Source organism: Manis javanica, chromosome 4 (assembly GCF_040802235.1).
Source record: "Manis javanica isolate MJ-LG chromosome 4, MJ_LKY, whole genome shotgun sequence".
In the NCBI taxonomy this organism is placed as follows: Eukaryota; Metazoa; Chordata; class Mammalia; order Pholidota; family Manidae; genus Manis; species Manis javanica.
Genome location: NC_133159.1, coordinates 79920964 through 79934403, shown reverse-complemented (window position 1 = coordinate 79934403; position 13440 = coordinate 79920964). Strand labels below are relative to the sequence as shown.

The 13440-nt window shown below is 44.0% G+C and overlaps 1 protein-coding gene across 3 annotated transcripts in view; it reads left to right on the top strand.

Annotated features, from left to right (window-relative positions):
• Positions 1 to 13440, top strand: part of ABCA4 (ATP binding cassette subfamily A member 4) — a 130006-nt gene that overhangs the window by 29921 nt on the left and 86645 nt on the right. For 2 of the 3 annotated variants that reach the window (XM_036998093.2, XM_036998092.2), the window contains exons 7-11: positions 6018 to 6107; positions 8360 to 8600; positions 9592 to 9731; positions 10305 to 10421; positions 11100 to 11297. In XM_036998093.2, the coding sequence (XP_036853988.2) occupies positions 6018 to 6107; positions 8360 to 8600; positions 9592 to 9731; positions 10305 to 10421; positions 11100 to 11297 (786 nt within the window). The remainder of the gene's footprint in view (positions 1 to 6017; positions 6108 to 8359; positions 8601 to 9591; positions 9732 to 10304; positions 10422 to 11099; positions 11298 to 13440) is intronic. The other variant, XM_017660129.3, reaches the window with a different exon arrangement.

Here is a 13440-nt window from a genome sequence, read left to right as displayed (position 1 = left end):
GCAGAGGGTGGTGCCACCAACTGATGAAGGGTGTGCAGGAACAGAAGCTGGTTTGGGGGAAGGTGGTGTGGTCAGTTTAGGATGAGTCAGATTCAGGCAAATGTCCACCAGACAGTTGGGTTGGAGGTACACATTTAGAAGTCATCAACAAAAAGGTAGCAGAGTAAATGATAAAGGGAATGTGAATGCCCAGGAAGAATGTGCAGAGTGAGAGAAACGAGGGTATGGAGGCCCTTGGGAACCTTAGCACTGAAGGGGAAGGTGGAGGCAGAAGAGCTGTGGAAAAGCAGAGGAGGAACCAGGCAGAGAGCAAACCAGGCAAGAGCAGTGTCACAGACATCCAGGAGGAAAAGAACATCATCAAAAATGTCAAGAAAAGCAGAGAGATCTGCAGAAACAAGAACCAGAAGTATCCATTAGACTTAAAAAAGAAGAGAAAATGGGGTTCTAGTTAAAGTGTCTTAGGATGATGGTGAGGGTGGAAGACAGGAGTGTTGGTGCGGAAGTACAGTCACTAAATAGTGATGGAATGGAATACTCTTCCAAAAAGTGTGGGGATAAAGGGTGGGCTATAAGGAGGGGAATTAGACTGTAGCCACAGGGGGATGAGGGATCAGAGAAAGTTTGTTCTTTCTTGTGAGATATATATATGTGGTAGTAGTGATGGGAAAGCTGAAGAGTTCTTGAAGGCAAACTTCACAAAGGGAGGACTTCATTCTATTCATTGTTGTACCCCAAGCACCTAGCACATAGTGGACACTAAATACCAATTTGTCAAATGTGTAGTCATGTCATTTAGAAACTGCAATTGGCTGTGAGTAACAGAATGTAGAAGAACAGTGGGTTTTGCTTCCCTCCCCAAATCCTGTGGTGGGTTATTCAGGAGTGCATTAGAGGCTCCACAAATTTTCTCAAGAACTTGGACCCCTCTTCTTTTCCCTCACTCGTCTCTAGCATGTGCTTGTCATCATTTGGCGACCTGGACATGTCTGCTCTACCTCCTCCAGCATGTCAATGTTCAGGGCAGGGGGAAGAAGGGGCAGAGGGCCCTCCTTTAAAAGACCTTTCCTGGAACCCCTACCCTAAAGCTTCTCTTGATACCTTATTGGTCAGAATTGTATCATATGACCATACCATACACAAGGGAGGCTGGGAAATGTGGCTTTTTAGCCAGGCATTATCGCCTTTAGCAAAATTGGGTAGACATACAGAGATCTCTGGTACAGTGAGAACCAAGTCACAGAGGAAGCAGAAGGGAAAGGATCAAGGGTCTATGTGCAGAGACTGTCCTCAGAGGAGACACTGTAGCTTCTGAGGGTGGGTGGATGTAGCTCAGTTTGTACCCAGTGAGTGGACGGGAATGAGAGAATGATCATGACCACTGGTGTTAATATTCTCAGTGAAGACAGAGATCTGCTCATATTCTATAATTCTATAATCTTTCATGTTTAGCACGTAAATTCACTGCCAGTCAATGTTTAGGGAACCAATAAATGAGTGCTTTTTTTTTCCTGTGGTGTTTTTATGTTATGTGTTACTGACTTATTAGAACTCTTAGACAACAGGGTAGTGAAAGTGTGTGAGGGGATGGGTGATGCTTATCTTACATTACTGGTGTGAACCCTTAGTCTTTAGGAAAAGCAAAAACACCATTTGGTCCAGGATGTTCTCCAAGCCTTGCTATATAAGCTCATACGACTGAACTACAAAGCTGTGATCAAAATGCAGAGGTCTATGGAATTGTCAACCAGGTGAAAGATCTAAAAATAAAGTTAAAAGATTGCTGCTTCTGGAAGGACACATGCTAAGTTTTAGTAGTGATTTCTCTTGTTGGGGAGAGGTGCGGGTTACAGGGAGAGCCTTACCTCTACTTCATATAAGTAAGCAGTTACTACTTTTTTATCCTTAAAAAAATAATCAAAGTGTAATAAATCCAATTCAGAACTACCTGGGAAATAAAATTGCTTCAATTAGTAAAACTCAATAATTGTGAATTTTCAGAAAAATATGAATTTACTACTTCTTCAATGCATCCACTTCTAACAAGACCTCAATACAGGGAATTTGGCTTCAAGATAAAAAGACCAAAATTGATTTGCTTTTTTTTTTAAAGACCATTTAAAAGTAGACTTATCTTGCAGAGACTTCTCTAATTGGACATTGATGAATTATCATAGCCTCCAAGGCAAACTTCATTCCACTGCTCAGTATTATGATTCAGAAATGTTTCCTTAGCTACTAAAGAAAATTCCAATGGATAAGAAGTTTGAATGATACAAAGATAAAAAGATAGGGTCCCTGCCTGTGGTGGTTAATTTTATGTGTCATGGGGTACAGGTCATGGGGTACCCAGATATTTGGTGAAACATTATTCTGAGTGTTTCTGTAAGGATGTTTTTGGATCAGATTAGCATTTAGATTGATAGACTGAATAAAGCAGATTGTCCTCCCTAATGTGAGTGGGCTTCACGCTATAGCCTGAATAGGACAGAAGGGCTGACCTCCCCCAAGTAAGAGAAAATTCTTCCTGCCTGCCTGCCTGCCTCTGAACTGGGACATCAGCTTGTTTTATGTTCGCAGGCTCACCTTGGAACGCTGGCTCCCTGTGTCTCCAGTCTACCAGCTCATCCTGCCAACACTGGCATTTGCCAGCCTCTGTAACTGTATAAGCCAGTTCCTTATAATAAATCTCTTCATGTATAAAATTTATATATATCCTATTGGGTCTGTTTCTCTGCAGACCCTGCCTAATACATTGCACTAAGTGGGCATACCATTCCATGCAGTATCAGGCATATGAACAATTAGAGTCAATCTGGTTTTGCTATAATAAGGATATTCATTCCTTCATCAAATAATATATATAGAACAGAAGTGGTGCCTATCAACATGGAGCTTAGTGTCTAACTGGAGACAGATGACAAGTAAATGATAGAATAATTGGTAAAGAGTTCAAGGAAGGATATAAACAGGGTGTTTTAAAAGAGCATAACAGGACAAGGGTAAGCAAAGAAGTGTAAAAAAGGAGTATCATCTAAATCTACCATGGGGACACTTTTATAGACATTGTGTTAGGAATAAGACTTGAAGGATGAGGAGAAGTTTGCTAGGCAGAGAAGGGTTGGGGGACAGTGTGTAGAGCCGGGAGGCCTGAGAAAGAAACTGACACATTGGAAATGTAGGAAGAAGTCTAGCCAGTGGAGAAGAAGCAAGAGAGAAGGCTAGAGAGGGAGCCATGCATCAGCTACTGAGAGGCCATGTGTGTCCAGCACTGGTATTGACTTTCTCTCTTGGGCAGGAGGGAGTCAAGGAAGATCTTTGAGCAGAAGTGACATGATTGGATTGGCCTATTAGGTACCTCATGCTACAGTGTGGAGGATGCACTGGAAGGGAGGATCTAGAGGCAAGGGGCCAGCAAGAAGTCTATTCTGACAAAATGTTCTGTGAGAGAGCCTGAGCAAAGGCAGCCTTAGGGCGAAGAAGAAACAAGAGGAGAGAGTATTTACTTAGTAGTCATTCACTCAGCAATTTATTATTTTTGCATGCAAGGAACCTCTGTTCTATCTTTATGTATTTATTTATTTATTTTTCTTTCAGTTACCCACATTATTAAATTCTCATCCCCACTAGTGCAGTTACTATCTGTCAACATAGCAAGATGTTACAGAATCATTGGCTACATTCCCCATGCTGTACTACTATCCCTGTGACCAACCTACATTATGATTGAGAATTTTTGTACCCCTTTATCCCCTTCACCCTCCTCACCTACCCACCCCAACCCCTCCCCCATAGTAACCACCAGCCACTTCTTAGAGTCTATGAGGCTACTACTATTTTGTCCATTCTGTTTTGTTTTGTTTTTATATTCCACAAATAAATGAAATCATATGGTATTTGTCTTTCTCCACATGGCTTATTTCACTAAGCATAATACCCTCTAGATCCATCCATGTTATTGCAAATGTCAGGATTTATTTTCTTTTTATGGCTGAATAATATTCCATTGTGTATATGCACTACCTCTTCTTTATCCATTCATCTACTGATGAACACTTGGGTTGCTTCCATATCTTGGCTATTGTAAACAGTGCTGCAATAAACATAGGGGTGCATGTATCTTTTCAAATCATGGATTTTGTTTTCTTTGGGTAAATTCCTAGAAGTGGAGTACTGGATCAAATGGTATTTCTATTTTTAGTTTTTTGAGGAACCTCCACACTGCTTTCCACAGATAAACCTCTTTTCTATTTTAAAGCTTTTTATTATACAAATAAGTGTAAAAGTAGTGAGAATACTATAATGAACCCCTGTGTATCCATCACCCAGTTTCAACAGTTTTCCACAACAGGCTGTTCCTGTTTCATCTGTCCCTCACTTTTTTTTCCCCTGAAGTCTTTTAAAGCAAATCACAGACAACTCACCATAGTATTAACTAATACTCTGTGATTGTTACAGCTGGTTTGTTCAGATCAAAACCAAAATAAGGTCCGTACATTTTTATTGATGTACCTCTCAGATCCCCATTCATCTCTAGCAGGCCTTACTGCAGACAGTGAGGAGGGCAGATAGACAGAACCTGGTGATCACTTGCCGCTGGCACCCATTTTTACCTGCTGGCTTCCTTCCTTCCTACCTACTCTTCTCAGCCCGTCCCTCCTATAGGAGAAACAGGAATGAAAGTGCTTTGCCCAGCACACACTGAGACTATTTTCAAGGAGTTTGAAAAGTCACAGCAAGACCCAATGCCTAGGCCCAGTTTTAAGGTTAAGGAGAGAAGACACTCCTCAGTGATATAGTTTCAATGGTAGCTTTGCTACTACCTCCTCTGGAAAATTCTTCCCCAGTCTGCTTTGTTGCTTTCATACATCACAAAGGCTTTCATCTTACAGTTAGAAAATAAGCCTGAAATGTTAATGCCCCATGATAGTACCTACATATTCTTTGGTTTCAGGGTCAGTGATGGTGGGAGGCCCTGCACTGTGGCAGGGAGAAGGGGAGCAGGACCACAGCTGGAAATGGGAGGCTGGGCTGGTCGAAGCTTACGTCCACCTGTTTCTGAACTGAGTTACAGCTGGGTCAGCTCATGCATCGTTTAGGAGAACTGTCCTAGCAAATAAAAAGTGGATGCTTGTGGCTTGTGGTCCACAAATACTTGAATCAGAATTACATATTGAGCTTCTTAAAATGTAGATCCCCTCCAGACTTACCCAAGGTGCACACCTGAGCTTGAAAACCACCATCTTAAAACTTTGCATTCAGTCCTGAAAGACACAGGATCTGTGATACAATCAGTTTTGAAACCGTGAAGGATTCCAGAAACACGTTGTTCACATGAGGCTCAGGTCTGAAACCAGCAAACCTCTGGGCTTCCACATTCCCCAGCGAGGTGGAAATGCATGAACAATTCATATTGTTGCATAGGCCAGGGTGACCAGAACACCACTGTTAACTGGAGAATCTGCAAGGGAACTCCTCTCTCTTCCAAGCTGCCAGCAGCAGCTTTAAAAGAAAGGTGAGGTAACGGGCCAAATTGTCCACGTTAGAAAGTAGTGTTGGACAGAGGAAGAGACACAGTCTACCTGAAAAGGTCATGGAGGGAGCAAAGACAGGAACAGTGACGAGGAAGCCTGAGAGCACCTGCCAAGCCCCAGGCAGCCGGCTGGGCACCCCTACCTGCCCCTCCTTTGCATGACAGCAGCCATGCTCAGTTTTCCTCCCTCCAGGAGTCTTGTTTGGTGTCACTAAACCTGTGATCAGAACTACTTTGGTGTATTGAATGTCACCATGAAACTGTTTGTGATGGACTGGGTCAGCAGGGTGACTTGGAATAAGAGCCTTTGATTTTCTCAATTAGATAAAATAAGTTTGTTTCTGAAAGCAATCTTGCAGAAGAGGTCCTGTGATCAGAAAGAAGGGAGGAAATGTTTTTCAAGCATACAGGAGATCAGATAGTGCTTATGTGTATATGTATAACTACATATATTTTTTTAATATATTTTTTTTATCAATTACAGCTTCCCACACTCCTGGACAGTAGTTCTCCAGGTATCAATCTGAGATCCTGGGGAAGAATAATATCTGATATGTCAACAAGAATTCAAGAGGTAAGTGGCATGACAATAGTATTATAATTTCATTATATCTTTCCACCATCTTGCCACACTTATTATATCAAACAACTTAATTGTACTCCAACCTTGTTGAAGAAGAAATACATTTGAGCTTTCCATCTAGCAATTTCAAGGCACCTGTTCATATCCTAAATTATCTGTGCTCCTGGAGTGGAGGCAAAAAAAAGGGAACCATGCTTTTGATTTCATGCCTAGGAAAAAATACCACCTTGTTGGTATGACACATTATCAGGAGACTTACAATTAAATCTAGGACTTTTCAGTGCTGACATGATCCATTCTTTTATGGTCTTAAAATCCATGTAAATCTATACTACTAAAAGAAATAACATACACTTACAGAGTGCTTCCAGGCACTGTTCTAAAGTGTCTTAACATATCAACTCATTTCACCATAAGGAAAATAATTAATTTTTTGTTTTGTGAAAGCAGGGCATGTTTCAGTTAACATCTAGTTGCACAAGGCTTTGTCCATATAGAAATTGATTCTCCACTCAATAAATGAGAGGTGATGAGGGCATAATGATGAAGAGGCAGATATGGTCACTGCCCTTGTGAAACGTACAGTCCAATGGGGAAGGGAGATGTAAAATAAACAATTACTTTCAAGTGTGATGAGTATTATAACAGGGACGCCAAAGGTGGAGCTTAATTTTCCCCAAACTTTTCCCCTCTCCAGTATTCTCAGCTGCCTTGAGCTTAGTCAACCTGGAAAATCGCATAGTTGGAATCTATCTGGCTTCCTAAAACAAAACTCAACCTGGGCAGCATGAGAGCAGGGCTGTGCAGAGAAAGCTAGAGAAAGGCCCAGTGTATTGATGGCTGCCTGTGACAGGGGGTCTCTCTTTAGCATTTAAAAAATTCTTATTGATATAATAGAGGTAAAATGATAGAGAATGTAAAAAAGTCCCCAACCATACCAACCTTAATTCTTTGTAGGAGTTCCAGAAAGCTTGTTGCCTGTCTAAGCATTTGTGAACTAGGTTGAAACAGATGTCAGCCTTTATATTAACTGATACTAGACCATTTGACCCCAGAACAGCCCCTTCATCTCCAAATGCTTTGATTAAATGAGAAGCATAATAATAGTAATAACCCCTTCCAAGACTGTCCTAAGACTTACTGTTGTTGAAGCAGTTTGAGAATCCAGCTTTATTGTGGAAGCCTAGACTGTGATTATAGGCATGACTCACTGTGTGGATTCTATACAGTGCTCAACAGTTTCAGAGGGCAAGTGTTGGCATGTGGACAAAGACAGAGATGACAGGTAAACATCACTTACTGAAACAGGGGAACTGATTTCAGTCTCACCTGTCTGAATCCTAATGGTTTTTTAAATTCCCGAGTGCCTTTGAAAATGAGTAATAAAATGTGTTTTGGGAACAAAAGCAGCATTGTTTTTAATGTTGCATTTTCCCCTAAAGCAAAGCCAGATGGCATTATGGGAGCTGAGACCCTGCCAACTCTTACACCTTCCAGATCAGCCTGCAGAGGATGAGGCCAGCGAGGGCCATGCGTGAAGACCACCAGCCTCTTCAGAGTTTGACACAGAATTTAAAAAGTGTTTTTTTCAAGAATGGAGATTTCATCTGTTCCATATTTGCTTGGATCTTAAAATACACACACACATGCACACACACACACACACACACACACACTCTAAAAACCGTAAACCGCACATTTCAAGGAAATGGAAGAGTTCACATCTGGTAAAACTAAGCTAATAAGAAAATAATTTTCCAAATATAAGAATGAAATTCTAAACTAGTTGGCTGAAGAAATTTACCCTGATCTTGCCACAAGAACAGAGCCGTGCCCCCATCACATTATTTCCTAGTTTTTTCTAGTATCCCCCTCTTGGTGGGATACTAGAATCCAAGAACTGGCTTACAGAGAAATGTTCTCTACATTTCTCTAAGGATACATTCCCAAGGAATTCTAAAAAAAATGGGGACTGGAAAAAAGAAGTGATATTAAAATGCTTTGGGATTCACTCTTTGATTTTCTTGAAGGCTCATCCTAGTTTCCTTCTAGGCCCTGAGTAGATGGCAGTAGTTCTTTTATTTCACAGTTGGATTAAAGATTGCTGAGAATAGGGAAGTTTTCTTCTAAGTGTAGAAGCCAACTGCATATGTGGGGGTCTCCCCAAACTTTGGAGGTTTGGCTTCACAGGGGCTATGATGCTGGTTACCTCAAAATAACCCAGAGCCTTTGCCTTACCCTAGTTCATCCACCGACCAAGTGTTCAAGACTTGAGGTGGGCAACCAGGCCCCTCCTGCAGACTGGTGGTCCAGAGACCTTCACACAGCTGGTGGGCATCCTGTCGGACCTCTTGTGTGGCTACCCAGAGGGAGGAGGCTCTCGGGTGTTCTCCTTCAACTGGTATGAAGACAATAACTACAAGGCCTTCCTGGGGATTGACTCCACAAGGAAAGATCCTATCTATTCTTATGACAAGAGAACAAGTAAGTCTCCTGAGTCCTGTATGTACACTGGCTTCTGATGTTAGGGAAGCTGATGGTTTGACACTTCCAGGGAAAACCAGTTCTGGAGTTGACTCTCCCCGGTCTCGTTGAGGCAGAGGCTTCTCCCCCCAGAAAGTCCACTTCCCCTGTCGGAAAGGGGCGGTGCTCATGCAGAATTCTGGACATGAGCCATGGAAAGAACCGAGACCCACTTGGAAAAGGAACAGAGGGGACATTTCCCACTGATCTGATTGAACTAGGGTTAAGTTCTGGAGGAAGGGAAGAAAGATAAATGAGAGGCAGCGCAGAGCTGCAAGCAAAGCTGGGGTCATAAGGGCCCTAGCAAGTAAACATGGCTGTGGGAGATTTTTACAAACACAATACAGCGAAAATCTGTGTGTGTAGTACTGAATTACGTTCCAAATAGCAAGTCCCTGGCAAGTCATCTTTCCCACCTTACACTGTTTTTTTTGGCACCTGTGGGGCAAAGGGGGGTGGGGTAGGGAAGAAATAGGTGACGCTCTAGTTAAAAACTGAAGAGACAGCAGGCAGGCACCAAAACTAATTGGGCCTTAAGATACCCATACACAACAAAAGAGTTAAGCAGCTAATTGAAAGGAAATTATTGAAACTAAAGCTGAGATTCCAAGGGGAGGCCTACTTGGCTCCCTGGTCCCTTGCCTGCAAGACTGGCCTCTGTTCCTTGCAATCATCACACGCAGGCTTCTCAGCACCTTCTTCTGAAGCTGTGACCACAGGGTGAGCCCCATCCTTTGTTTCTCCTCCAAGGCCCTTGTTGGGATGCACTGTGGCAGTTTGTTACCCACTAATGATGACTTTGTTAATTGGTGGGGTGCAGCCTACCAACCGAGGCTGTTTGTGGAATCCTCCACCCCAGAGTTGAATGAGACATGTGATTTGAACACGTAAATGACTATGTGTAGCTCTGAGCCACAGGGAGTTTCTACAAATTCTATCCCTTTTCTGGCAGCAATCTTTTGTAACGCATTGATCCAGAGCCTGGAGTCAAACCCTCTAACCAAAATAGCCTGGAGGGCAGCAAAGCCTTTGCTGATGGGAAAAATCCTCTTTACTCCAGATTCCCCTGCAGCACGCAGGATACTGAAGAATGTAAGATCCCCGCTGGTCTTGTCCTTCTGCTGTGTGTGTGTGTGTTACTACTGTGCCCTCCTAGTATTGAGCCTCGTGTTTGTTTTTCACCAAGTGGACTCCTGAGATCCCCCCTCCCACAGACATCAGTGGAATGCTTTGAGCCTGCTCCCCTGCGTGCCCTCCCCTCTCCATGCAGCCTAGGATGACGTCTTCTCCCCAGAACCTAAATTATGTCCCTAATGGAAGGGTGCACAGTTCTCTGAACCATGGGTACCCAAAGAAAGGGAGGAAGGGAGGAAGAGCATTTGCTCACAGGGAGTCCAAGTGCAGCTTTATGAGGTTCTGAGACAATGCCATCATCAGTATCACACATGCCTCTGAGATACTAAAAAATTAGGTTCTCTCCATGTGGGAGGCTGGGGAATAGCCCATTGTTCTGGGAAACATCAGTAGACTGAGAAAACAAATATACTACCTTAAAAAGCCTTTCCCAAACATTGAGGGTTGGTGTCAGAAGCAGGAAAGATATAACCAAACATTTTCTCTCACAATTTTCTCTCCATTCTTGTCTCTATCTCTGTCTGGTTTTAGGCCAACTCCACTTTTGAAGAGCTGGAGCGTGTTAGGAAATTGGTCAAGACCTGGGAAGAAGTAGGGCCCCAGGTCTGGTACTTCTTTGACAAGAGCACGCAGATGACTATGATCAGGGTACAACTGGTGGGGGCTGGAGGTGGGGGGAGGGGAGGGCCAAGAAAATTCCATATATTGCCTTTTCCCTGTAAAGAGTTAATCACCATTGGAGTCAGATCAAAATTCCACAAGCAGGGCCCAAAGACACTAGTTCCGGAAGCTGTCACCAAGTGGAGTTGTTGACTTTGGGTGGGAAATAATGTTTCTTGAATTCTGGGGGAAATGTAAAAATTGCCACAAGACCAGTGGTTTCCTGAGGTTTCTTATTTTTATGAATACCCTTGAGGGCTTCAGATTCAAGGGCGTATCTCAGGGGGGCAGCTTCATAACTGCAAAGATGATTGAGTATGTCCATCTGCTCTCATTTCAAGCCATGAGACAGGAATCCTATATAGCAGGGATAATTAAAAGATCATTAAAAATCCATAAGAAAAGGAAAGCTTCCTATATACCATTTTCCCTGCCCCTCTCCCCAACTCCCAACATGGACATCTTGCTTCTATTATAGAGGCCTGTGTCTTTGGGGAAAACAGTATATAGATAGCTATGCCTTATGATGGAAGAAAACCCTCTAGCTTTTTAGGGAGCGTTAGACTCTATCCCTATTCATTAAAAATTAGAAACAGCCTAAAAAGAAGACATTCCAAAGACCCTGTGGAATTTCTAAATGCTCTGACTGCATTGCTTCTTCCCAAGGACACCTTGGCGAACCCAGCAGTAAAAGCCTTTCTGAAAAGGCAGCTTGGTGAAGAAGGCATTACTGCAGATGCCATGCTGGACTTCCTGAATACGGGTCCTCGAGAGAGCAGGGCCAGCGACATGGCCAGCTTTGACTGGAGGGACATATTTAACGTCACTGATCGCACCCTACGCCTGGCTAATAAATACCTGGAGGTAAGGGGCAGCAAGCCAGCTGGGGGCCAGACTGGACCCCTCAAAGACAGCCCTGTGGGTGGGGCCAGAGATCCCTTAGCAAGTCAGGTAGCCTGGTGTTTCCGCTCTCATTCTCCCCACCCAAGAAATACTACTTCCGGCGACTCCCAAAGAGAGGAGCCTCCTGTTCTCTGAGAGCTTGTCCACCCTGTGAACAGTTCCCTCTTCACATCTCCTGCCCCCTACCGGCTCCATGACTCTTCCTTGGCTGCTCCTCCTCCTGTGTAGCCTGCAATATCCCTGTCTGTCCTTAACCCTCTCCTGTCTGCCCTTGTTTCCATGCCCATCACTGGCCAGGGTCCACCAAACCTGAGTTCCCAGGTCCCACTGCTTGCCGGACACTCCCACTCCCAGGCTCTGTAGGCACATCAGACTCACCATGTCTGAAAACAAATGTGTGTTCTTCCTCCCATAAAACTTATCCTCCTGCACCATTTCTTTTCCTAATCACTGTCTTCAGGATTGCTCCAAATTCTCAAGCTAGAGATTTTAGGGTCACCCTCAATTATCTTTCTTCTTCATCTTCCACACAAAAGCTCTCATTTACCGAGTATTACTTTGTGCCAAGCACCGCGAAAAATGTTTTTAACTTCATCAGCTCATTTAATCCTCACAACAGCTCCCTGAAGTATGTTACTCCTGTTGTACATTGTACAGATGCAGAAGCTGAAGCTTGAAGAGGTTATGTAAGATCTCATCCCGCAGATGTTAGATGTAGCAGACGGGACCCAAATCTGGCTGTGCCTGAGTTCACAGCCTGCCCTTCTGGTGCCCCTACTGCCTCTGCCATATCAGTCACTGAAGATAATTTGGCACCCTATTCTAATGCCTGGGGTTTCTCCCCATACCACCACCCAATTCTGCAAAACCAGCTGGGTGTCCTAGAGTTCAGCTCAATTCTGGAGATAATGTCAGATCCCAAAGGTTAAGGGTTCAGTCCTACAACACTGCCCCAGCCCCGCTTCAGATACCAGTCACAAGTCCAGCTTGTCCCCTGCCCGTATTACCTACTGGCTATAGATCAGGGGTTCCATGATCCCATCCCTGGATTCGATTAATTTGCTAGAGCCACTCACAGAAGTCAATTCTGTGAAACAGAAACAGTTTAATCATTCAATTACCAGTTTATTTTAAAAGAATTTAAAGAGATACATGGGGTGAGGCATGTGGACATGGTGTGGAGCTTCCACGTGCACCCCCTTCCCTAAAGCTCCATTTGTTAACCAGCCTGCAGCTCTCCAGGCCCCGTCCTTTTGGGGGTTTATGGAGGCTTATTGCATAGGCATGATGATTAAATTACTGGCCGCTGGTGACAGAACTATGTCTCCAGCCTCTCCCCTCCCAGGAGGTTAGAGGGGAGGGACTGAAAGGACCCTCGAAGCACTTGGTCAGTCCATCTGGCATCCAGCCTCCATCCTAGGCATCCAGCATCCAGTCAGGAGTCACCTCATCGACATAACAAAAGACACCTTTATGGGCTCCTCACTTAGGAAGTACTAAGGGTTTTAGGAGCTTTGTGTCAGAAGTGGAGATGAAGACCAAATACAAATTTCTTACTATAAGGCATAGTGTCACACCAAGCTTTGTCTACTCTACCTCTTAAATACCTCTCAACCGCCAGCTTTCCAGGCTCCCTGAGGCCTGGAGGCCTTGTCGTCTCTCCCCCGCAGCCTGTTTGAGCGGCTTCCTCCCCGGACTCCAGGGTCCAGTCTCTGTCGACTCAGGTGTTTCTCATGCTGACAGTTACATTCCAAACATACGTTTGCTGGCATTACTCTCATGCTTAAAATCTTGGTGCACTCTCCCCGGCATACAAATTCCTCCCCAAACTGCCCTCATCACCCTCCCAGCCACAGCTCACCACACATCTCCTCTGCTCTACTGGCTCTGCACCCGCAGGCATACCCTGACCTCTCACAATTTCACCCTTTGCAAATGCTGTTTTCTCTGCCTATTTATCAGAGCTTTTTTGCTTAAACAAAAGAGGAGTTTATTAGTTGACATAACCTGGAAGTTTGGGTAATCTAGCGATTGCATGCTGCCATGAGACCCTTGAGTCCTTCCTCTGCACCTTTCTGCTTGCTTCCAGCAGGCTTCGATCTCA